Source organism: Plecotus auritus (genome assembly GCF_963455305.1).
Source record: "Plecotus auritus genome assembly, chromosome: 9".
Lineage (NCBI taxonomy): Eukaryota > Metazoa > Chordata > Mammalia > Chiroptera > Vespertilionidae > Plecotus > Plecotus auritus.
The window spans coordinates 153,221,341-153,244,695 of NC_137783.1; the positions used below are offsets into that span (position 1 = coordinate 153,221,341).

The 23,355-nt window shown below is 65.6% G+C and overlaps 1 protein-coding gene across 8 annotated transcripts; it reads left to right on the top strand.

Moving 5' to 3' along the window:
* Nucleotides 1-3,044: 3,044 nt before the first annotated feature.
* Nucleotides 3,045-20,654, top strand: RAB3IL1 (RAB3A interacting protein like 1). 8 transcript variants are annotated; one of them, XM_080687800.1, is made up of 12 exons: nt 3,095-3,224; nt 11,391-11,646; nt 12,047-12,142; nt 12,218-12,295; nt 12,815-13,033; nt 13,854-14,000; nt 14,428-14,556; nt 14,638-14,750; nt 15,033-15,056; nt 16,164-16,263; nt 18,703-18,769; nt 19,674-20,654. In XM_080687800.1, the coding sequence occupies exons 1-12, from the start codon at nt 3,214-3,216 to the stop codon at nt 19,754-19,756; spliced, it is 1,323 nt and encodes a 440-aa protein (XP_080543926.1). In that variant the 5' UTR covers nt 3,095-3,213; the 3' UTR covers nt 19,757-20,654. The 8 variants fall into 8 exon arrangements, with proteins under 8 accessions (XP_080543931.1, XP_080543926.1, XP_080543929.1 ...); XM_080687805.1 differs by having other exon boundaries at nt 3,045-3,224; nt 14,428-14,750; nt 19,674-20,609; XM_080687803.1 differs by lacking the exon at nt 13,854-14,000.
* Nucleotides 20,655-23,355: the final 2,701 nt, after the last annotated feature.

Genomic DNA, 23,355 nt, shown 5'->3' on the forward strand with positions numbered 1-23,355 from the left:
GTGGGCCTAGCTGAAGCCTGGGGACTGGGGCCCGTGGAGGTGGCTCCCGCAGCCTTTGAGGGCCCCCCTTCGCAGGCCCGGAGCCCGGGAAGGAGGGCCCCAGCATTTTCCGGGGCCTGCAGAGCCACAGGAGTTAATAATTACGGGTCTGAGGAGATAGAGGCCTGTCTGGAGGCTCCTCCCTCCCAGGCAGCTGCTTCGAAGAGATAGCAAAGGTTAGCGTGAGCCCGGGGCGGGGAGAAGGCCCTGCACCTGCCTGCCTGGTCTCCAGAGGGACCCTGGGTCCGCCCTCCAGGCATGAACCCCCCTGAGGAACGCACCAGGTGCCCTGCCCGCGGGAAATGCCCCGTGTACCTGGCGGTGAGCTCAGGGACTGTTCGCTATGCCCCATCAGGTCTGGGCCCTGCACTTGAGGGGAACTTGGGAGAGGACCCCGGGCACACTGACAGGTAAGCTTGACCCGGGACGCCAAGGGGAAGGGGGGGGGATCTTGCCACTCTCCAGGGGGCTGGGGGAGGGGTGAGATGCCAAGTTGCGCACAGGGACTGGTCTGGCGCTAGGAGGAATTAATGAGCCTCTTACAAGGTCAGGGGAGGGGGTGGCCCTGAGGGTCTGGTTCAACCTGGTCCTTATGCAGACGTAGAGTCTGAGGCCAGTCACTCACCCCAGGGCGCGCAGTGCGCTGAGGACAGAGTCAGGAGCCGGGCCGTCCAGGGGGGCAGTTCCGCTAGCACCTCCCTCTAGCCTCCCTCTAGCCAAGGGTCAGAGCTGGGATGGGGGGCCAGGACGGCCAGGACGTTTCGGGGGAGGGGGACTGGGGAGGCAGTGGCTTGGGGCAGAGGACACGCCTTTTTCTATTGCTCCCAACCACCTAGGAGGTACCCCTTGTGGCCTGACTGTGCGCAGCGGTAGCTTCCACTGGTTTCTGGGCTGTCTTTTCAGGAAACTGGTAAAAGCGGTCTCAGCCCCATCGCCTCTGGCTGTGTGACCTCAGGCAGGTTCCTTACCCTCTCTGAGCCCGTCCTTTCCAGTTGAGCAGGAGAGCTTCCCGGGCCGTGGGAGAAGCTAGGGAGCCTGCGAGTCCCAGATACCTGGATCCATAGGTGATGGGAGATTTTTGGTTAGTAATCGGGGTGTCAATGCTCCCAGAGTGGTGACCCCACACTCGCCTGTTCAGGCCGCGCTCAAGCACCTCCACAGCCCACCAGCCCTCCCACACGAGGGTTCTTCCTCTGGAGCCGTGGCCCTGCGCTACACCCGCTCCACGCGGCCCTCCCGCGTCTGGGTGTCTCCTGTCCGGGCTTGTGAGGATGGAAGGGTCCTGCCCTGAGCTCCTCTTATGTCATCTCCTCCCGCTTCCCCGAAATAGTAAAGGAGCGAGGGCCAGGCAGACAGCAGATTTGGTGACAAATCAACAAACACGATGACATCTGCTTTCAGCCAGACCCTGGGGGCTGGGCTGGGCTGGGCTGGGCCGGGCCGGGGTGGGGTGGGGAGGGGTGGGCCGGGCCGGGGAGGGGTGGCGTGGGATGGGTGGAGAAACCCAACACCAGGAAGGAGCTGGTCCCTGTCCTTGGGGAACCGGAGTCTTGGAAGCCATTGCCCTGCAGAGTGAAGGGCCTGGGGGCCTGGGCAGAATGAGGAGGCCCCCCAGGGGGTTCCTTGTCCAAGGCAGGAAGCCTGGCTGCTCTCCACTCCCGGAGCCCTGAGCCTTGGTGTGGGCCAGGCGTCCTCAAACTACGGCCCGCGGGCCACATGCAGCCCGCCGAGGACATGGATCCGGCCCGCCGGGGGCCGCTGCCTGTCCTGCTTAGCAGCCGACGCGTCCCGGGCCCGCAGTGCGCATAGAAATTTGTTCATAGTTTTTTTTTTTAAACTATAGTCCGGCCCTCCAACGGTCTGAGGCACAGTGAACTGGCCCCCCGTTTAAAAAGTTTGAGGACCCCTGGTGTGGGCTGTGCACACGAGGGAAGGAGCCCTGCTTTCTCTTTTGAACAGACAGACCCCTCACTCAGCAGTAGGTGCGCCCTGGGCAAGTGGCCCTGGAAGTGGAGGGCTGGAGAGTATGGCCCCGTCCCTCACTCAGCAGTAGGTGCGCCCTGGGCAAGTGGTGGCCCTGGAAGTGGAGGGCTGGAGAGTATGGCCCCGTCCTCCCATCTCCCCACCGTCCCAGAGCCATTTCCTTTGGGTCCCCAGCTCTTTAAGGTCCCCAGTTTGTACTTAGAATGAATGAATGAATGAATGAATGAATGAATGAAATACAGAGGTGCCTCCAGATGAAGACCTGACCAAGCCAAGCCTGGGGCCCTGTGGGAAGTATCCAGCCCTCCCAGGCCTCCCGGGAATGGAGGGCGGGAGCCATGGTCCCCGCAGGAGAGGAGGGGCTGTGCTGTCACTGGATCCAGGGCACAGCTCAGGATGGGTAGCGAGAATCAGGGAGGTTGAGGTGCACGAGGGCAAATGGTCTGGGGTTCAGGGAGTTTTGCAGAGGCTGTGGGACCAGGCAGGTGTGTGGGGGGCGGGGGGAGGGGAGGGAGGAGGGTGGGAGGGGGGAGCATTCCTCCAGAGAGAAGACTGTGGGCCAGGATGAGGGTTGGCGACTTGGGCCAAAGGTGGCTCCTGCCTGGGATCCGCGCTTTGGGGTCTGTCCCCTGCCCACCAGGCAGGACGGTGCTGTCACAGGGGCGGCGCGGGGCAGGGAGCTGGGGCCGGTGGCCGGGTGGGAGGGTGTGTGCTGACCTAGAGTGCAATCCGATCGGAATCAGGAAGCAGAAAGCCGGGGACCATGGTGGGTCCTTGAGCGGAGCGGCCCGAGTGGGCTGCGCGGTGCCGGGCGGCGGTGCCTGGAGCCCAGGGGCCGCGGCTGATGGATCCGGCTCCTCCGCGCGCTCCGACCGGCCAGCCCCGCGGGCGGCGGCGAGTGGGGATGGGCCGGAGCGCGAGCCCTGCGGCGGCGGAGGGCGGGGCCGGGCACGTGTCCCCAGGCCGCCCCTGCGCCACGTGACCCCCGAGGGCAGGGTTTGGGGCTGAACTGGGGCCGGGGCGCGAGCAGCGGCCGGACCGACGGACAGGCTGCGGGCGGGACTGACAGGCGGCGGGGCCGGCGGCCGGCGCGGGGCGGAGTCGGCGGCGGCAGCGGGGACGCGGACGCGGTGCCGGGAGGTCTCGGAGGCGGCGGCGGGGACGGACGCCCAGGCGCCCGGAGGCTCCGGGATGTGGAGCGGGTAGGTCCCGGCGCGCTCGCGGCTCTGCGCGGGGTCGGGCGCGGCTGCCTTCTGGCTGGGAAGGTCGGGGAGCCCTGCCGGGTCTGCACCCCCTACTGGGAGGGGCTCTATCCCAGCACAAGGACGGAGAGCCGCCTCTCAGCCGGAGGAGAAGGGGACACTCCGCGGGGGGGGGGCGCGGGGAGGGTGTGTGTGGGGGGGCAGCGTGTGGAAGGTGGTGGCAGACCGTCCCAGGCTGCGTGACAGCGCCAACTCCTCTAGGTCATGTGCAGAGCAGGGAGGGGGCGGTGTAAGTCAGAGTGAATCTGGGGTACGCACCCAGATGAGGCCCCCCAGGCTAGAAACAGCCTTGGAAAGCAGTGCCGTTGGGGAAGAGGGCTGGTCTCTGCCAAAGTCGCCTGCAAGTTGCTGAGCCTCCGTCTAGGATCCTGGGCGGGCAGGGCTCAGAGGTGCGGGGCGGGAGCCCCTTGGCACCCCCGTCTGCTCGCTGGCTCTCGGGGGTGTCCCGGCCCCGGCCCCGGCTGCCTGGAAAGGCTGTGGACTTCTCATGGAGCTGGGCAGACACTTCCCCTTTTCCATGGAAAGACCAGGTCCTGGATCGGGATGTGGCCAGAGTGAGGGTGGGCTGTGTTCCTGTAAAGAACCGGGCCAGATGGACAGTCCCAGCACAGGGCTCCCTGGCTCAGCGGGGAGTGAGGGCAGCCCCAGGGAGGCCAGATCCACGGTACTCCTGTACTGGTACTTCATCCCGGGGGCTGGGGGGGGGGGGGAGCTGAGAGTGGGCTCCTGGGAGGGGAGTGGGGAGGTGTAGAGAGGCTGGAGACTCTTTTTAAAAAATATATATTTTTATGATTTCAGGGAGGAAGGGAGAGGGAGAGAGTGAGAGAAACATCAATGATGAGGGAGGGAGAATCATTGGTCCTCTGCCTCCTGCACACCCCCTACTGGGGATCCAGCCCGCAACCCGGGCCTGTGCCCCTGACCAGGAGCGGAGCCGTGACCTCCTGGTTCTTAAGTTGACACTCAAGGGGTGAGGCTGGAGGCTGTTAGAGGGAGACGAGTTCTTTGGAGCTGCACCTGGAGGGAAGGAGGATGCGTTTCGGGAGGATGAGGAGGGGGTTGGTGGCACCTGGGGAGGGGAGGGGAGGGGAGGGGAGGGCAGGCCTGCCTGGGGTTAACTGTGCCTGAGGGCCAGCCTGGCCGGAGGAAGCCAGGGCCTCTCGTGCGGGTGTGCCCAAGGCAAGCCACAGTGCGCAGTTGCTGTCTGACCTTGAGAGTATGTGCTCCCTTTTCTGGGCCTCTAGGTGACATGAGCAGGTTGGGTGGGGCGTGATCCAGGCCCTGGAGGCATCCAAGCCAGGGCCGGACAGACGGACAGACGGGCCGGGCGCCCCTGGGAGACGGCCCCTCTCTTTAAGGACAGAATGGAAGCGACTACTCAAGGTGCTGGAGAAGCCCGCCGGCCCAGCCTCCCTGCTGTATTCCCAGGAACTCTCCGGATAAACCCGCTGCCAAGCCCTCCCCCACATGACCCTCCGTAGTCTCGCTTCTTGTATGAACATGGAATCCCCTGGGGTCTAGCCGGGGGCCGAGCACGAAGTAGGTGCTTCCTAAATGCAGACGGGAAGCATGAGGGGGCAGGATGGGGAGCTGGGTGTCCGGGGAGTGAGAGGCAGGATTTTGGGGTTACCTGGACCACTGCCTTTTTATGGACCCCTCACTTGGATATTGGAGGCAGGGCTGGACAGATCAGGGGCCCAGCTGCCAGCACCCACTGGGGCCTGGCGCCCTAGGAGCTCACCCAGACCCCAGCAGCAGCTGGGGGGACCCTGCGTGGGGGTCACTCTTGCCCTCATAACTCTGGCGAGCTGCTTGTGCGTGTGGCCCCCTGTCGCTCATGGGAACTCTGGGCAGCCGTGCACCTGGGGTCCTGCCTCCCAGACTGGGAGAATCCTGACGTCCTCATCTGCAGGATGAACGGAGGCCTGACTGCTGCTCATGGCCAGGACAGGTGCTGGGCCCGGACTCTGCAGGGGCTCAGGTGCACCCTCTCTTTTGGGGCTCTGAGCGTGGGCCATAGCTCTGGACCCAGAGGCAGCTCCCCGCAAGCTGGCCGCACCCCTCTCACCCTGCACCCCGCAAAGGGCCCCAAGTCAATAGTTTGGGGCACCACGCCTGCTCCGAGGGGATGGGGCGAGGACAGCATCTTGGGTGCCCCTGCCTCTAACGCTGTGGTAGGCACTAGGGACTTGGTCCGCAGAGGCCAGAGTCTGGAATCTGGGCCGGTTTTTGCCACCGCGTGGCCACATGACGTTGGTGTAGGCCAGGGGTGGGCAAACTTTTTGACTCGAGGGCCACAATGGGTTCTTAAACTGGACCGGAGGGCCGGAACAAAAGCATGGATGGAGTGTTTGTGTGAACTAATATAAATTCAAAGTAAAGGAGCGGAGGAGAGAGCAAGAGAACGGGATAGGACAGCCGGATCCGGCCCGCGGGCCGTAGTTTGCCCAAGGCTGGTGTAGGCCCTCAGTCTAAGCCAGGTGTCCTCAAACTGCGGCCCGCGGGCCACATGCAGCCCGCCGAGGACATGGATCCGGCCCGCCGGGGGCCGCTGCCTGTCCTGCTTAGCAGCCGACGCGTCCCGGGCCTGCAGTGCGCATAGGAATTTGTTCATAGTTTTTTTTTAAACTATAGTCCGGCCCTCCCACGGTCTGAGGGACAGTGAACTGGCCCCCTGTGTAAAAAGTTTGAGGACCCCTGGAAACCTCTGGTCTCTGAGGGGCTGCACCAAAGGGATGAGACGCCCCGGACTCCAGGGAGGGCTGTGTCTGCAGCAGGCGGGGCGGGGGCTCCAGGGCTGTGGTGGATTCTGAGCAAGTCCCTTAACCGCTCTGGGCTGGCTACCCTCGTGTGCTCGTCTTTCCTGAAGGCCTAAGTCATGGGGGACGGCAGCTCTGAGCCAGTTCTTTTTTTTTTACTTTTATAAGATTTTACTTGAGAAAAACTAACCACATTGCCAGGAGGCAAGATCTCAGAGACCTCCCTGAAGTGTGGCCTGGGGCTCCCGGGTCAGGAGCGGGGGAGGGGGTCGTGCAGCCCTCAGGAATGCCTACTTCCCCTGCCCCTCAGCAGGTATCTCTCCTGCTGGGCCGCAGCCAGCACATCTGTACTGGGCACTCCCGGTGTATGTGCTGGATGTTTGAGGTCTTGGGTGTCAGGTTCTCTTCCTACCGGACGGGTGGACCCGAGGCACGGGCTGGGTGCTGGTTCTCAGTGGAGACACGGCTGGATTGCCTCATGGGGCCGCGCTGGGCTGGCAGGCCTGGGGGGGGGGGGGAGGGGCGTGGCCTGGCCCACCTGCTTCAGGTGTCCTGACCTCTCTCCTTAGCACCTGAGGCTGCCCGCCCCTCCCTGCTCCTGCTCCTGCTCCTGCTCCTCCCTCCGAGCGCACACCTGCTTCCCCCTTCCTGCAGCGGGCCCGGCCCCGCCCCACCTCCGGGGTCCTGCTCCTCTGTCCCATGGTGACAGCGTCCCCCTCCCCTGGAGCCCCCACCTCTCCACCACGTGGCAGGGCTCCCCTCAGGTCCCCAGGCTGGCTCTCTGGCCTCCCCGCCTGTCCCCCATCCCTCATCCAGGCTCAGGCTGCGGCTGCTCCCTCTGGCCTGGTGCGTCCCTCCAGCCGCCCCTTCCCAAATGCCTCAGCCACCCCCTTTCCCTTCCCTGAAAGACCCCCTCACAGCTCCTCGTTGCTGCCACGGGTACCACTGTTCGCCTCATTCCCTGGGTTTTCGATCCCATTAAGTAATGGCTGCAATGTCCGTTTGTTCTGTCCCCCCCACCCCGTCCAGCCCCTGGTTTTCCCACGAGCCCCCTCTCGGAGTCCTTGGTCTCTGCGTGTCCTCTCCTAGCTCAGAGCCCGCCTGGCTTCTCAGCAGCCGTGGGTGGAGCCCACCGCCCCCACCGCTGGGGCGCTGTCTCAAACTTCCTCAGAGCCCGTCTGCATCCTGCCTGGCTTCTCCGAAAGTCCCATCCCCCCCACCCCCTGCCCCGGGGCTTCTCTGGGTGACAGGTCACATGACTCACGAGTGCCAGCACTCTGGGTTCAGTTCCCACCCGGCCACTTCCGGCCAAGTCGCCATCCTTCTCTGGATCTCACGGTGACATCTGCGGCCCCGTAACCCTCCTCTCCACCCCGGGGCGGGGACCTGCGTGGCTGGGGCTCAGGGTTCCCACCTGCTGGGGGTTTGGGGCTGACGACTTGGCCCCTCCTGGTAAGGTGAGCCCGCCGGGCTGGGAGGCCGGTCAGGGAGCCAACCGAAACCTGTCCTGGGGTCTCCGCATCTGGTCTCCGTCCCCGATGAGTGTCACTTGACTGGTGGCCTCATGCCCTCGGGGCTGAGTGGGGGGAAGGTCCCAGCGCCCCTCCAGCCCTCTTCTTCCCCCGGTTCCGGAGCATCCCTCGCGGGTCGCACTGCTGCCTGTTTAACGAACCTGTTATGCCCGAAAGCTCAGGGGCCTTTGGCTCTAAGAGGTGACCTGGGCACCACTGGCTGCGGAGGCAGAGGTTGGGGCAGAGAGACCGCGTGGCTGGCTGGGCTGGCCAGGGCTGGGGGCACAGAGGACCCCCGTGGGGCCCTTCTGGCCTCAGGAATGGCCTCTGGTCCAGTGGGGTTGCTGGGTGACGGGACCATAGGACCCAGGGTCCTCACTTTTTTTTTTTTTATAAATATATTTTATTGATTTTTTACAGAGAGGAAGGGAGAGGGATAGAGAGTTAGAAACATCGATGAGAGAGAAACATCAATCAGCTGCCTCCTGCACACCCCCCACTGGGGACATGCCCGCAACCAAGGCACATGCCCTTGACCGGAATCGAACCCGGGACCCTTCAGTCCGCAGGCCGACGCTCTATCCACTGAGCCACACCGGTTTCGGCAGGGTCCTCACTTTTGGACCCATTTTTGTGATTGGGGACAAAAGCCCGCTGCCCTCCTGAGCGGCCTGGATGGGGTGTGGGGGCGCGGTGGCTGCATTCCCCCCCACCCCAGCTTGCTTCCAGGGGAAGTGACCCCGCGGGACGTTTCCTGTCTGAACTGCCGGGGCTCGAGGAAACACGCCCCACCTGTGACCTTGACTCTTCCCGTCTCCTGCCCCTGAGCCGACCTTCCCAGGGCCCGTATCCTGGACGCTGGGCTCTGTGTCTGCGGGAACGGGGACTGGGAAGGTCTGGGCAGAGGGCGTGGACCTGGCCTGCGGGGGAGACGGGGAAGCACTTCCGCGGGAGCCCCTGCTCCTCTGAGAGGGCGTGTCCCCCCCACGCAGGGGTTCACAGCCAGGGCACCGCCGGCCTGTGCGGAGGCTGAGAGTGTGCAGGACGCGATTCTGGCCGGGGCTGGACCCAAGGAGGGAGGGGCCCCGGTCCCTGCTTAGCCTGAAGTTTCTGAGTCACCGAGCTGGCCTCGCGGGCCAGAAGCCGGAGGAAGAGGGTCCTCAGACGGGAGCTTCCCTCCCGGGACAGGGTGGGCCTTCCCTGCGCCTGCGCCCCGGCCCCGGCACTGGACAGCTGGACAGTTGGTGACCACAGGGTGGTCCCGCTGTCCCCACGCTCTCTGCCGCTAGGCTGCGCGCTGGGCTTTTCGGGGGGCGTGGAGAAGGCGGGGTGACGCAGAGACTGTCTCGGGGCCTCCCGTCTCCTCCGGTAGCAGGACAGGGTCCCATCCCCCTGGCAGCGGGCTGCAGTGAGGGCCGGTTGGGAAAATGATGGGGGCCTGTCTGGCCACACCCCGCCCTGCCCTTGGGACCAGCGGGAGAGGCCCAGGCCACACTGGTGGGCAGTGTCTGGCGCTCCTGGGCGGGGCTGGCGCCCTCTCCTCCCGGGCAGGCCCGTGGCACAGGGCGGGTGGGCCTTGCAGAGGGACAGGCACGGCGTCTGGGCGCCTGAGGCCTGGGATCCTGTCTGTGTCCTGTGCTGTCCCCGTGGGCCACCCCCACCCTTGGCCTCTGGTCTGGTTCCTGCTGTCAAAATGGGCGACCCCGGGGTGGGCCTGCTGCCCCGCCTGATCGAGGGCCGAGCCCCTGACCTCCGCACTGCCAGTGGGCGCAGCGCTCCGGGGCCAGAGGGTTCAGCTGCGGGACCCAGAGCCTGGCAGGCGTGGGGTGGGGTGGGGGTGGGTGTCTGCCAAACGTGGCTGTGGACTGCACACCGTGCCTGGTGCTGTGTCCGGGGAGTTGCCCTTTAACTGTCAGTGCACCTCCTGCAGGTTTAACTCCCAGCCACAGGCGGAAGCAGGGGTTTCCGGGACATTCCCAGGGGCTCACGTGCACCCTGGGCTGCAGCTCGGAGTCTGCTGTGGCCTTGGGCTTGCCCACCGCTGGCCTCTGTGCTCCGCTGCACCACGCGGGGGGCGGCTTCTGGGCCTGAGCGGCGGCTGGGAAGGCGGTCGGGGCAGGGATGTGGCCAGATTTCCCTGCTACAGCCAAGGAGGAGCCTCCCGGGTCCCCTGGGCCCAGCGGTCCTGGCTCCGGGGCAAAGCGCCCATCCCACCACTCACACCCCGCCCACTGGGGGTGCTGGGCCTGGGCTGAAGACCTGGCCACCTGTCCCAGCACCGCCACCGACCAGCTCGCTCGGTGACCTGGCCAGGTGTCGTCACTCGCTGAGACTCCGCCCTCGTCTGTAGGACGGGGACAGGCCCTCACTGCTGTTGGGTTTGGAACGAGATGCCTGGACAGAGCGCCCCTGGGCGGTTCTAGCGAGTGTAAGTCCCGGGACGCCGGCTGCAGGCCAGGGCCCCCATGGCACCGCCACAGCCCGCAGGCCCCAGGGACACCCTGCCAACAAGACCCTTTCCCAGCGAGGGAGGTAGGGAGATCTGTCTGGCACACACTCTGCTGATGGGGCGAAGGAGGTGTGTTCCATCCACTCACCAGGGCCCCGTGTCCCCGCCAGCAGGACCCAGCCCCGAGACCTCCAGGCCACACTCTGGGCTGGTTCCAAAGCAGCGGGCGGGCTGGGCTGGCTGGCTGGACAGGACCATGCGAAGGGTTAGGAAAGGGCTGGTTGCTGGGCTCCCCGGGGACCCAGTTCCTCTGTGTGACCCTGGGGGAAACTGAGGCTGAGGGGCTGCTTGGTGACGGTCCCAGGGTCCAGAGGACGAGGAGGAGGCCAGTCCCCGGCCTTGCCCTGCACAGTTCCCTGCAGCAATCCCGAACCCCACGACTCTTTGGCCTTGTCTTTCCTCCCTCCTGTGTGGTCCCCTCGGCGCCCCCTCCCCTCTACTTCCGCATGTTACCCGTGGCCTGGCCCAGCCCCCACCCTCAGCCCAGCCACGGCCGCTCAGAAGCTGCTGGCTCAGGAGCCGCCAGCTTTTGCTGAGTGAGCGGGTCCAGAGGTGCTGTCTTGGCACAAAGCAATGCTGGCTAAGGCCTCCCCCTCCCTCCTTCCCTGCCCCCTCCCCAGGGTCCTCTTGGAGCTGGGGAGTGTGGATTGGCCAAAGGAGGTGAACACAGAGGGGAGGAGGGTCCTGAGGCCCAGAATGGGGTGGGGGGAGGCCACTAGGCAGGCCAGGGAGAGGCAGGTCGGGAGGGGGGGTGCAGGAAGTGGGTCTGCCTTGCCTGGTGGTTGAAGAACCTTTTGGCCTCAGCCCTGCCGGCCATGGCTGGTCCTTCCTCTTTGATCTGTCCTTAATTTGCATAAAATTTGCATTAACAGTAACAACAAAAGCAGTTCCCACTTAGGTGCCTCCTGTGTGCCAAGGTTTTATGCCCATCTCTCCGCATTCAATGGCCCTTGAGGCAGGACCATGGGGATTGTCCACACTCTACAGAGGTGGAAACTCAGTTCTCAGCCCTCATGAATGGACAGTCCCCTGTTGGACAACCAGAGCCGAGCACCTACTGGGTGCTGACCACCTACTGTGTGCTACACAGAGACCTAGGCCCTGAGCAGGAGTGGGTGTGGTGGACAAAGATGAAGGAGTCTTGCCCCCAAGATATTTCGTGTTTGGCCATTCTGCCCCTGTGACAGCCCTGATGCCGGTATCCCCATTTTATAGGTGGGGAAACTGAGGCCCAGAGTGGCAGGCAGGTGCGTTGCCCAGGGTGGGTCCCTGGGCTCAGTTCTCTAGGTCTGAGAACTGCATCCTGTGTTTGCTGTTTGCCTCGCAGCCAGCCCCACCCGGACGAGGGCCACCCACCGCCCCTCGAAGCTGTCCCTGTCTCCTGGAAGAGCGTGGGCCCCTGCCAGAGCTGCAGGGAGTCCCCAGGAGCCCTGGCGGAGACCTCTGCAGGGGAGGGGACCCAAGACGAGGAGGGCCCCGCCGCCGTCGCCCAGCTGGACGTGTCTCGCCTGCGCAGCTCGTCCATGGAGATCCGCGAGAAGGGCTCGGAGTTCCTGAAGGAGGAGCTGCACAAAGCCCAGAAGGTGGGGGGCGGGGGCCGGGGGAGACGGGGGGGGGGGGGCGGGCAGGGGGGCCGGGAGGGGCGGGGCACCCCGAATGCCCAGAGGTCTCAGGCACCTGTCCAGGCCTGCGTGGGCCCGGGGGAGTGCAGACAAAGGACAGAGCAGTTTTAGGGTGACTTGTAGAAGTGTGATCCCCCAAAACCTGTTCCAGGCTCTGACACACTGGCAGCCGGGGTTTCCTCTCCTGCCAGCAGCTGAACGGAGAACGCCTCATAAACTAGAGCAGCAGAGGCAAGCTCAGGGCCCCCCGACCCCCTCGCCAAGATGACCCGGGCATGGGGCCTGGAAGGGGGCCTGGTCGCCCCAGTGTCAGGCCCGAGGGCCCCTGAGGGGCTGACAGCCACCCACCTGGTGCCCCCAGGAGCTCAAGCTGAAGGATGAGGAGTGTGAGCGGCTGTCCAAGGTGCGGGAGCAGCTGGAGCGGGAGCTGGAGGAGCTGACGGCCAGCCTATTCGAGGTACGCTGGCTGGCGGGGGCAGCGGGGCCGGGCTGCTGGGCGTCCATCGGCTCCTCACCGCTGCCTTCTCCCCAGGAAGCCCACAAGATGGTTCGAGAAGCCAACACAAAGCAGGCGGCATCAGAAAAGCAGCTGAAAGAGGCTTGGGGCAAGGTGAGCCCCCACACCTGCCCAGGCCCGCCTGTGTGCCCTCCGATTCAGTCAGACCCCGCACAGCCCGGCGGGGCGCCAGGGATGGGCACACCGAGGCCCAGAGGGTGGGGCTGTGATTCCATCACTGAAATTCACGGTGCCACAGAGACCTTCTGGGGCCTTCCAGGGGCTGGGAGGATCCCACGGTCATTGTTACCCCCCCTGCCCCCCCCTCCCCCCAACACACACACACACACACACCCTCAACAAAGCAGGGACCTCCATTGGGCTGTGAGAGCCTGGGCAAGTAGCTTCCTGTCTTGGGGCCCATTTGTGTGTCTGTAAAATGGGAGGCTGGGCTGTCCTGGCTCCTGGGTGTCCCTCCGTGGGAGGCCAGCTCCCCGACGGGCATCTCAGAGTCCGGCTAACAGGGTGGGTACCTGGTGGGGGCGGGTGCTCCGTGCTGCCGTCCTGGCTGCCTGGCAGGCGGTGGGCGGCGTCACCCTGGGCGACGGTTGGCAGCCATCTCGTTCTGGCCAGATCGACATGCTGCAGGCGGAGGTGACAGCCTTGAAGACGCTGGTCATCACGTCCACACCCGCCTCTCCCAACCGCGAGCTGCACCCCCAGCTGCTGAGCCCCACCAAGGCCGGACCCCGCAAAGGCCACTTGCGCCATAAGAGCACCAGCAGTGCCCTCTGCCCCATCGCGTGCCCTGCCGCGGGCCACATCCTCACCCCGGACAAGGAAGGCAGAGAGGTGAGGGGCGGAGGGCGGGCCGTGCGTGGGCCGCGGGCACTGTCCCACTGTCAGCCAGGCAGTGGGGCCCAGTGGGACCAGGCCTGACGCCCCCCCTCCCCCCCGCCTGCTGTGTGGCCTGGAGCCTGCCCTGCCCTCTCTGGGCGTCTGTGTCCCCCGGCCATGAGGGCTGGGCAGGTCCTTGTAAATGAGACCTGTGGCCCTCAGCTCCCGGTGTGCAATCTGGGGGCCTGGCACCCCTCCCCATTCCCACGCCGCCGAGGTGGCGTCCCTGCACCGAGCTGCCTAGGGCCTGAGCGCCTGCCCTCCGGCGGCGGTGCTGGGGCTCCGCGGAGGCGACCTGGGCCCGTGTGGCCGCAGCCCTGAGGCCAGCACTACCTTGTGACACCCCTGCACTTGAGGGTCCTGGGCACCCTCTGGCTGTGGTGCCAGGACAAGCATGGCCTTTGAGGGGCTGCCTCCTTCCTCGGCCGGGTACATGGAGTGCATGGTTCAGGCTGGACGATGGCCTGGGATATCCTTGTCCTCGAGCAAGTGGGGACACCTGTCGGCGCCTCAGTCTCCTCGCGTGGGATGTGGGGGCTCCTGGGCGTAGAGGAATTGAAGAGCGTGGGTGTCGGGAGCTCAGCGCGAGGCTGTACCCAGCAAGCGCCCACGAGGGCTCCAGTGGGATCGGCTTCCTGGGGCCTCTGATGGCCAGGTGGCCCCCGACCCCATCCTGTCCCGTGTCTCGGAGCATCTGATCGAACACTAACCTCTGCTCCCTCCCTCTGTCTCCTGCACCTGTTGTCTGTCTGCCCTGCTGGCCGCACCTGCCCAGCCCGGGCTGCCCCCCCTCCTGTCCCTGCTCCTCTGTGTGGTCCCCAGTAAGGCGGTTCACCTCACCTACGAGCCGGCCTGGCAGCTCCCGCCTGGGGAGTGGCCCGCAGCCCCCACCTCCGCTTCCTCTCTCTCCTGCTCCCGACAGGTAACGGCTCCAGAGGGCCACCCCTCTGTCCCTCTGCCTCACTCACGCTGCATGCACCCCCGGCGCCCTATGCTCCCTCCTGTGTGCGCGTGCTTGCGTGTGCGGGGCCTGGTGTAGCTGTGGGGTCACTCCAGCTCTTCCTCCTGGAGGAGGCAGGGGGTCTTCCCGATGAGGCCTGGACCAGGTGTGTCGGGCAGCGCGGGGCGCGGAGACACGGCGCAGGGAGGCCGAGCCGGCCAGTGGCTGGTGCAGAGGGAAGCAGGAGCTCCTTCTCGGGACTGGGCTCTCCTGCAGGCCCGGGGGGCCCCGGGACACCCCGGCATGCTGCGGCCTGCCCTGCGTCCTCCCTGCTCCCAACGCCCCGGCTCTGCCCGTCCCTGTCTCTGCCCATCGCCCTGACCGCCCCACCTCGCTCCCTCCCCGGCAGGTGGACACCACCCTGTTTGCGGAGTTCCAGGCCTGGAGGGCGTCGCCCACCTTGGACAAGGACAGCCCCTTCCTGGGAAGGGTGTACCGCGAGGACGTGGGGCCCTGCCTGGACTTCACGGCGCAGGAGGTGAGTGGGCGAGGGCAGCCGGCGGGCCCAGCCCCTCCGCCCGGCCGCCCTCACCGCCCAACCGCGCCCTGGTCCGCGCAGCTCTCGGCGCTGGTGCGGGCTGCCGTGGAGGACAACACGCTCACCATCGAGCCCGTGGCTTCGCACACGCCGCCCACGGGGAAGGCGGCCGCAGCTGGATACGGCAGCACCAAGTAAGCCCGGCTCCCTCCCCTTCCTGCCCCGCGGGAAAGCACCCATCCAGGGCCTGGCCAGGGAGGGTGAGCTCTGCCTGCCGAGGGAGCACTGCAGCGGCTCCGGGGTGGGCAGGGTGGGCCGGGTGCAGGGGCACCGGACAGAAGAGGGACAGTGGCTCTGCCCACTGACCATCCTGCCCCTAGTCACGGACCCCAGACTCTCCAGGGAGTCCGGGGGCTGGGGTCTCCCTCTTCCTGGCTGGCCTGACGCACCCTCTCCCCGCCCTCTCTCCCCCACAGTGGGTTCCGGGCCCCAATTGCCACGTAAGTGATGTCAGTTGCCAGCTCCGCCTTCTGCTCCTAAGGGCCCAGTGGGCCCTGGCACCTTGTCCTTCCTGCTGCTCAGGCCGCGCTGAGCAGGGCTAGAGCAGAACCAGGTGGCCCGGGGGGGTGGGCGGGGGGAGCAAGGGCAGAGCTTGGGGAGCAGTTCCCCTCGGCAGCCAGGGGTGGGAGCCTCCGTATCGAAGGGGGCATGTGAGGCAGCTTTGAAGGGTGACTAGCAGTTTGCCAAGGAGGGGTGGGCCTTCCAGGCAGGCAGGAGAAGCTGGGGTGTCCACGAAAGCACCTCCGAGTGGGCGTGTGGGTGGAGCCGTGGCGGGCAGGGAGGTGGGCTGAGGCTGGAGCCAGAACGGAAAGGTTGTCCAGTGGGTCCTGGGCTTTCACCGGCTCGGCCAGCCTTTCACAAACCACCTGCAGATGTCCCTGAAAAGAGGTTCCCCCGTCCAGTCGGAGGCCTCAGCGACCCTGGAGGCAGCAAAGGCTCTGATAAGTCCCACAGCCAAGCAGCCTGTTTAACCTTTGTTTGCTCGGGATTCTCCATCGCTATTTCCTGGGCAGTGGGGAGCAGCAGGGAAGACGGGGGGCTAGGTGTGGAGCACCCGGGCGCCCGGCTCCTTGGCACGCACAGCCACGTGAAGAAGGAGGCACAGGGCCGCTAGGAGCTGAGGGGAGCTGGCAAAGGCCCTGCTGGCCCGGCCCCGCCTGGGGCCTTGGTGACCACGTGGAGGAGAGCGTGGACTCCTCTTAGTCCGGGAAGGGGTGATGGTCTGAGGCCCCGTAAAGTAGGAGAGGCATCTTAGGGGCTTCTCGGTGCACCTGCCATGAGGCTGCCCACGTTCTGCCCACCAGGGGTAAGGGCAGGGGCTCTAGGGGGGGCGGGGGGTCTAGCTTAGGTTAACGGTCCATCCCAGGGAGATCTTGGCCTGCCCCGTCCGTGGCTTTGGGAGGCTGGACCCGGGGAGAGGACGCCAGGTCCGCCCCCATGTCTGTCTGCTGCCCCTCCCACCGTGCCTTCTCCCAGCTGCGCCTCCCCCTGCACGAGCTGGTGGGTGAGGCCAGCCGGCCCCCGTGGCCCCCTCTGCTTCCCCCCAGCACCTGTGCCCTGAGCGGCTTGGCCCGTGCCTGTCGCCACCGAATCCGGCTCGGGGACTCCGAGAGTCACTACTACATCTCGCCATCGTCCCGGGCCAGGGTGAGTCACCCGCTTAGAGCATCGCTTGGCTCCGGAGGGGCCCCCTGGGCTGGGACTCTGGGCCCGCGACCTTGATCTGCAGAGCAGGCTCAGAGAGGTGCGGAGACTGATCGGGCCACGCAGCCAAGCCCGGGGTAGTGCTTTGCTCCTGCTGCGGAACAAATGACCGTAAACGCCGTGGCGCGCACACCCATTTCTTCTCACACCCCTGCTCAGGAGTCTGGGCCCAGCTTAGCGGGGTGCCCAGCTCAGGTCTCCTGGGCAGCAGCCAAGGTGTCCCGTCGGCTGCGTCCTTTCTGGAGGTGGGGGTCCTCTCCCGAGCGCACGTGGCTGTTGGCAGACCCGGTTCCTCGGTGGCTGAAGGACGGTGGTGCCCGCTTTCTTGCTAGCCAAGATGTACTCATGGGTGGCCCCTGCCACCTGCGTGGTTTAATGTACCCGGTGAAGGCAGTGGCCGGGAGTTCAGAGGACAGCTCCCGCCTTGGCTCCAGCCCTGGCTTTGGAGGGGTGTTGGTCACAAAGCCCGCAGTCACCGCAGGGCGCGGGGCCCTCTAGGACTCCCAGCCCTGCCCTCTGTTGCCGGGTGACCGGGCTGGATCGGGGGCCTCACCGAGCTGGGGGTAAGGGTGGGGCGGTCCCCACTCTTCTGTCCCCTCATGGACGGCGAGGAGGGTTGTAAGGGATGAAGGAGAATGAGCTCGGTGCAAAGGCGACTCGTGTGGGCGGCCTCTCCTTGACCTCCTGGGGCGCCTCTGGGGACCGAAGGGACTAACGGCCGCGTCCCTGCAGCAGGCTGGTCAGTGAGGGCAGCGTGTCTGGTGCTGACAGCTTCCACAGGGCACCCGAGCATGTCGTCCCGGGGCCCCCCCTCTCCCGCGCCCCCCGAGAGTGAGCTGGATTCTCACTTACCCAAAGGGAGTCTGAGCCTTAGAAAGGAAGGGGTGTCCCTGGGGCCACTCAGCCGCCGGGTCGCCCCGCTCTGAGTCAACGGAGGATGCGCCCCGGACATCCCCGTGCCCGGCAGTCACGTTCAGAACTCGGTTCCTTCAGGTCTGTGCCCCCGCTCTGGTCCGGGAGATGAGAAGGGGTGACGTCTTAGGTTGTGGTCCCCTAGGATGTGGTCCCCATCCTGAAGAGGCCAAGGCGTGTGGGGTCCACAGGGAGAAGAGTTCTGTCCCCCAAGCACAGCCCCGGGGCCAGAACCCCCTGCTCCCGGCCAGTCCCTGCTCCCGAGCCTCCCGTGGGAGCCACTGGCCACGGGCCACACGTGGCCTCTTCCTGCCCGACCTCCGCCACGTCCCGCCCCGCCCACCGCGTTCTGGCCTCACTGGGCTGGTTCCTGACGTGGCCACTCTCTTCACACCTCCCTGCCTTTGCCTGGGCCACCAGCCCCCCTGCCCCCGCTTGGTCCCTGGCAAGGGTTCCTGTGTGTTTGAGGGCCCAGCCAGAGCAGGTCCCCTCCTGTGACTTTCTCCATGCCCCGTCTGGGGCCCCCACACACCGGACACCCCTTCCCCAGAGTGCTGGGTGTTCCGTGGGGCTGCTGTGGGCACTGCCAGCTGCCTGCCGTCCTGCCTCAGGGCGGTTTCCCTAAAGGCCGGGCCTCAGGCGCTAGAGAGGACAGCAGGACGGGGTGCAGGCGAGGGGAGGTGGTGGAGCGAAGCAGGCTGTGGCCGTGGCTGGGGTCTGGCTGCCGCTGAGTGGGTTCCACCCTGAGGCAAGGGGACTGGCCTTTTATAACCCCCCATGCCAGTTAGCCATTGGCAGGGGGGCACCTATGAGCCATTAGCGGCCAACGCTCTCAGCATCGGGGAGATGGGGCCCCAGCCTGGGGAGGGGCCTGGCAGGGCACCAGCAATACCCTCTCCACCGTATGAGAGTCTTCGTGGCAGGGCCCGGGTCTGAGCAGAGGGCTGGGCAGAGCAGGCCTCCGCCGGGCTGGGGCTCCGGGCATGGGGACCCAGGGCCGCCAGGTGAGCAGCTTCCGACCCCCTTGTCTTTCCTGGCGTTACCAGGAGCACCTGGCTAAGGCCTGGCTGGCCCGGGCCTCGGCCTCCAGAGCAAGCAGCCACGGGGGGTGGGCGTGGAGGCTGGGCAGGCTGCCTGGTGTCACGCTCGGCTCTGCCACGATCGGCTCCGTGACCTCCACCGTTGTCAGCTGGCTTCGCTTCTGGAGCCTCCGTTTTCCCCGTGTAACAGCGCATGAGAAGCATGGCTGCCTCCCTGGAGGTGTGCCCTTGATGAAATGCTAGTTGCTGCTATTGTTTTAGTAGAAATCGTAATAGTACTGCCATTGTTAAACAGCCCAGCCCCGTTCAATTCAGGCTCTGATGGGACCGGACATGGGGCTTCCCGCTCTGCTCTCCGACCTGCCCTGGCTTTTGAGGGACCCCACGTCTGAGGACTGGCTGGTCACATCCTCCCCGCTTCTTCCCACAGATCACCGCTGTGTGCAACTTCTTCACCTACATCCGCTACATCCAGCAAGGCCTGGTGCGGCAGGACGGTGAGCGCCCCCTGGTGGCCGACGGGGGGATGGCGCCCTGGGGGATGGGGCCGGTGGCAGTGGTGGGGTCAATCAGAGGCTTCTGCCCCCCTCAGTCTTGGGCCAGGACTCCAGGGGAAGGAGATTGTGGGTGAGGAAAGGGCTGGTAAGCCTGGCGCTGACGTGAGCTGCAAAAGGAGCCTCTGAACCCCGCTTTACCAGGAACGCTAGCCTGATGCCACCCCCCTACCTGGGTCTGACTGCTTTCTCCCGGGCCCAGGGCCCTGCAGGGACAGCTCCCTGTCACTGGCCTGGCGTTTGAGGACCTGCATGAGGGGCCTCCCCTAGGGACCCCTCTCCTCCAGGTGTGGCCTTCTGATGTCCCCTGGCCCCCTCCTCCCATCCCGCATAGCCTAGCTTCCCGCTCCTCCAAACTTGGTTCCCTAAGAGTCTCCTGAACCAGTTTGGAGTGTACGCCTCTCCCCCAGCCTGTGGGGGCCAAGTCCCTCGGGAAGGCCACAGCCAGGCCAGGGTTGAGCCCGGAGGGGCCACCTCCTTCCCGCTGCTGGACTGGCACTGTGGCCCTGCGTCCCGCTCCAGGTCCCAGTGAGGACTAGGGAGGAGAGGAGGGAAGGCATTGCGAGTGTGTGGCCGTGTGACCTGCTCATCTGTGTCCGGCTGTGGAGCGGCTGCCACCTGCTCCCCAGGACAGCACAGCTCCTTCACGTGTTTGCTCAGCAGTTCACAGAGCCTCAGACTGGAGCCTCAGGGAGTTCAGCCACTCGCTGGGGCCATCTGTCCTGGGGGACGGTGGGAGCCCCAGAGTGCCTGCCCGCTGCCCTGCCCAGAGCCAGGGGAGGGCCAGGCCGTCGGCCCAAGGTGACCCTGAGCTGCCGCCAAGCTCTCCCCCTCTCTCTGCCTGCAGCAGAGCCCATGTTCTGGGAGGTCACGAGGCTGCGGAAGGAGATGTCGCTGGCCAAGCTGGGCTTCTTCCCCCAGGAGGCCTAGGCCTGGCAGGGGCTTGGAGCTGGAGCAACAGCTGCCCCAGGCCCGGCAGGCGGACAGGAAGACGGTGCGGGAGCCAGCCCTGAGCCAGACGCTGAACAGCCAGACCAACGGCCAGGCCGAGGAGGCGTCCTGAGCTGGCACCACGCGCCCATCCCCGGAAGACAGGACCTCCCGGGATGACCTTCTCCCTTCCCAGTGGCACAGCCGCCACGAGACTCTAGAAGGCACCAAAGACCAGGGACCCAGACCCGCACGCGGGGCTCAGCTTTCGGGAGGGGACACCTGGGGCGGCCAGCACCCTCCGCCCCGGTCCGGGAGCTCTGCCGGCAGGTGCTCGTGGCTGCTGGGCAGCCTGCTCTCCTGGTATTGCCCACCCCCGTTCCCAAGCCCCGCGCACCAGCACCCCCTTGTGGCCACCCCTCTCCCCGTCCCAGTGGGCCTGCCATCCTAAGTGCCCACGGGGCAGTGGTGCCAGGGACTTCCATGCCAGCTGGAACCTGCTTGAGAACTGCCTCGAAGTCCCTCCCGTGGACAAGGGCCCTCCCATTTGACCTGCCCCCGCCCCTCTGAGCCCTGTGCTCCGGGAGGCACTGCCCCACCGCCGACGGGGCCTCGGCGCCATGCCTGCCTTCAGCTGGGAGTGGCCCTTCAGACAGCGCGGACCGAGGTCACCGAGCCCTGCCCGCAGGACAGGGGTGGGACAGGCAGGCCCCAGGCCCCCCTCACCCCTCGCAGCCCACGCAGGACCCGGGTCCCACCTGGACACGTCGCGCCCCGCGTCCAGTGTGCGCCTCGGAATGGAATGCAGCGCATCCCTGTTTAATAAAGGAAGCCTTTGTTGGTTGAGGCGGGGCGCCTGGCTCCTGTGCCCTGGGGCGCGGGCCAAGGCTCGGGCATCTACAGGAATGAAACCAAATCCTTTCCTCGCCCACCCGCCCTCGTGCTCGGGATTAAGCGCAGATCCTGCAGGGTGGCTGTGGGGAGGACTCCTCGGGTCCTCCCGGGGTTCCGTGGGGCTGGGGGCTGTTGGGGGCGGAGCCCGCGTCCTCTCCCCTGGGGAGTAGCTGCTGTCGGGAGAATGGCCGGCTAGGCCGGTGCCTCCTGAGGGCCTGAAGGGACCTATTGAAGCCCCTCAGTCTCCCTGCCTCAGGCTCAACGAAGCCTGGAGCCCAGAGTGGAGGTGTCTGGCGCTCAGGGGACAGTGGCAGGATTGACGGGTGGTGTCTCTGTGGCAGCAATCAGAGACGTGCGAGGATGAAGGGCTGGGGCCTGTCCTGCCCATCCCTGCCCCCCCCCCCCCCCCCCCCGTGTCCAATGCCCTGACTCAGTCACACCCAGGGCCAGGGAAACATCGGGCGACATTGCAGAGGCCTGGCCGAGGGCCCCACCCTCCAGACCTGCTCGGCCTGTCCCTCCGACAGAGGGCACTTCCGTTGTCAGGCCCGCGTGGGGCCATCAGGAGTGTCAGATACCCAGAGGTGCGTGCGGGATCCCCCGTGATCTCCCACCAATAGCTCATTTCTGAGCACTTGTCCCCGACGGAGGCACTGGGAGGTCACACAGAGGAAACGGTGTCCCCACAACAGGAGTCAGCTCCAGAGTGTTAACCAGCACCCTAGACTCCTTTTACTAAACACCTCCATGTCAAAAGTTGCTGGTTCCGTTCCGGGTCGGGGCACGTCTCTGGGTTGTAGGCTTGATCCCCGGGAGAGGGTGTGCAGGAGGCAGCTCATTGATCTCTCAGTCTCATGTTGATGTTTCTCTCCCTCTCCCTCTCTAAACAAATAAAGTAAAATGCCTCAAACCCCTGCCATGTTCCTGGTGAGGAACCAGGCCCTCGGAGATGGAGAAGCTGAGGTGCAGGCCCTGGCAGAGGCAGGTTTGAGAATAGGTTTGTTTTCCACCTTTTCACCCCGTGACACCTGCCCTGCCCTTGTTCTGGTTTGGGGTACGGCGGGGGCTCTCTGAAGGAGCTCGGGGACGGGACGGTTAGCTGACATCAGCCACACAGGTGTTATTCCTCTTCAGTGAATTTTCTAGATAACCCACGTGGCCCTGGCCCACGGGGCCACCTCTTGAAAGCTAGCACCGACCAGGGCCATTGAGCTGGGCCCAGCCACCCAGTGGCCTGCGCATCACTCCGCCACATTTCACCGTCTGCCGCGCCCGTCCTGACCTGATGCTGCCAGGGCTCTGTACCTGGGCCCGGCGCGCCTCTCGGCCTCAGTTTTCTCATCTGTGAATCGGGAAGATCGACTGACGTCCCCTTTACCATCCCCTCCCTCTTATTTTATTGTGGTGAAAAACGCATAAAGTTTACTGTCTTAACCATTTTAAAAAATACATAGTATTTTTATTGATTCCAGAGAGGAAGGGAGAGAGAGAAACAATGATGAGAGAGGCTCATTGACTGGCTGTCTCCTGCACGCCCCCTACTGGGGATCAAGCCCGCAACCCGGGCATGTGCCCTGACCGGGAATGGAACGGTGACCTCCTGGTTCCTAGGTGGACGCTCAACCACGGAGCCACGCCAGCTGGGCCCGATCTTATCCATTTTGAAGCGCACAGCCCAGCTGTTAGGTGTGTTCGCACTGTGGTGAACATGCCCAGCGCTTTTTCCTCTTGCCAAGCTGCAGCTCTGCCCGTGAGACAGCCCCCCCCCCCCCGCCCCCCACCGCTGGCGCCACAGGCCCCGCTCACTCCTAGGACGCTGACTGCTTTAGACACTGTCAGTGGCGTCGTGCACGATTTGTCCTCTTGGGACTGCCTTATCCCACGTCCAGGTTCATGCGTGTTGCAGCATGGGGCCGGATGCCTTTCCTCCTGAAGGCTGGGTGACATTCCATGGTGCGATGGACCCATGTTCCTTGTCCACCCACTGATGGACACTAGGTTGTTGCCACCACTTGGCTAATGCCGCCGTGGCGTGGCGCACAGCACTCTCTCTCTCCCCCTCTCCCCCCCCCCACCCCCCACCCCGCTTTCCATTCCTTTAGATGTTCGAGGAGAGGTGGGTGGGATGGCAGGTGCGTTTTCAGCTTTGTCAGGAGCCTCCACACCATCTTCCATGGCGACTGCGCCGCTTTACAAGCCCCCGCGGTGCGCAAGGTTCCGATCGCGCCCCATCCCCGCCAGCACTTCCTCCCTCGCTGTCTTCGGATAATGGCCTTGCTAATGGCCGCGGGGGACGTCTCCTTGCGGTTCTGACTTGCATTTCTCTGATGCCTAATGCTGTTGAGCAGCTTTCCGTACGCTCGCTAGCCATCTGCGCGGCCGCTCTTCGCTAAGAGGCATGTGGGCTAAGGGGCTCGGCTGCGCCGCGGGGAGAGTCCCGGTGGCGCGGAGGAAGGGCCGCGGGTCTGGAGTAACCCTGTGGCCGGCCCTGCCTCCCAGCCCGCCCCGTCACAGAAGAGGGTACGCAGGGGCCAAGGCGGGCGGTGAGCTGGCGCGGCAAGGCGAATCCTCAGGCTCAGGCGGGGTCCGCTGTGTGTGCCGCGGGGCGCCCGGGCTTTGTGGCTGCCCCCTGGGGGGCCTGGCGCTCCCCAGACGCACCGGTGCGCCCACGCGGCTTGCCGAGCCCCGCTGGCTGGCACACGCAG

Coding starts and splice junctions, on each gene's coding strand:
- RAB3IL1 (XM_080687805.1), top strand. Junction 15,057..16,163: donor TTCCGGGCCCCAATTGCCAC/GTAAGTGATGTC, acceptor GCTTCCCCCCAG/CACCTGTGCCCTGAGCGGCT. Junction 18,770..19,673: donor AGGCCTGGTGCGGCAGGACG/GTGAGCGCCCCC, acceptor CTCTGCCTGCAG/CAGAGCCCATGTTCTGGGAG.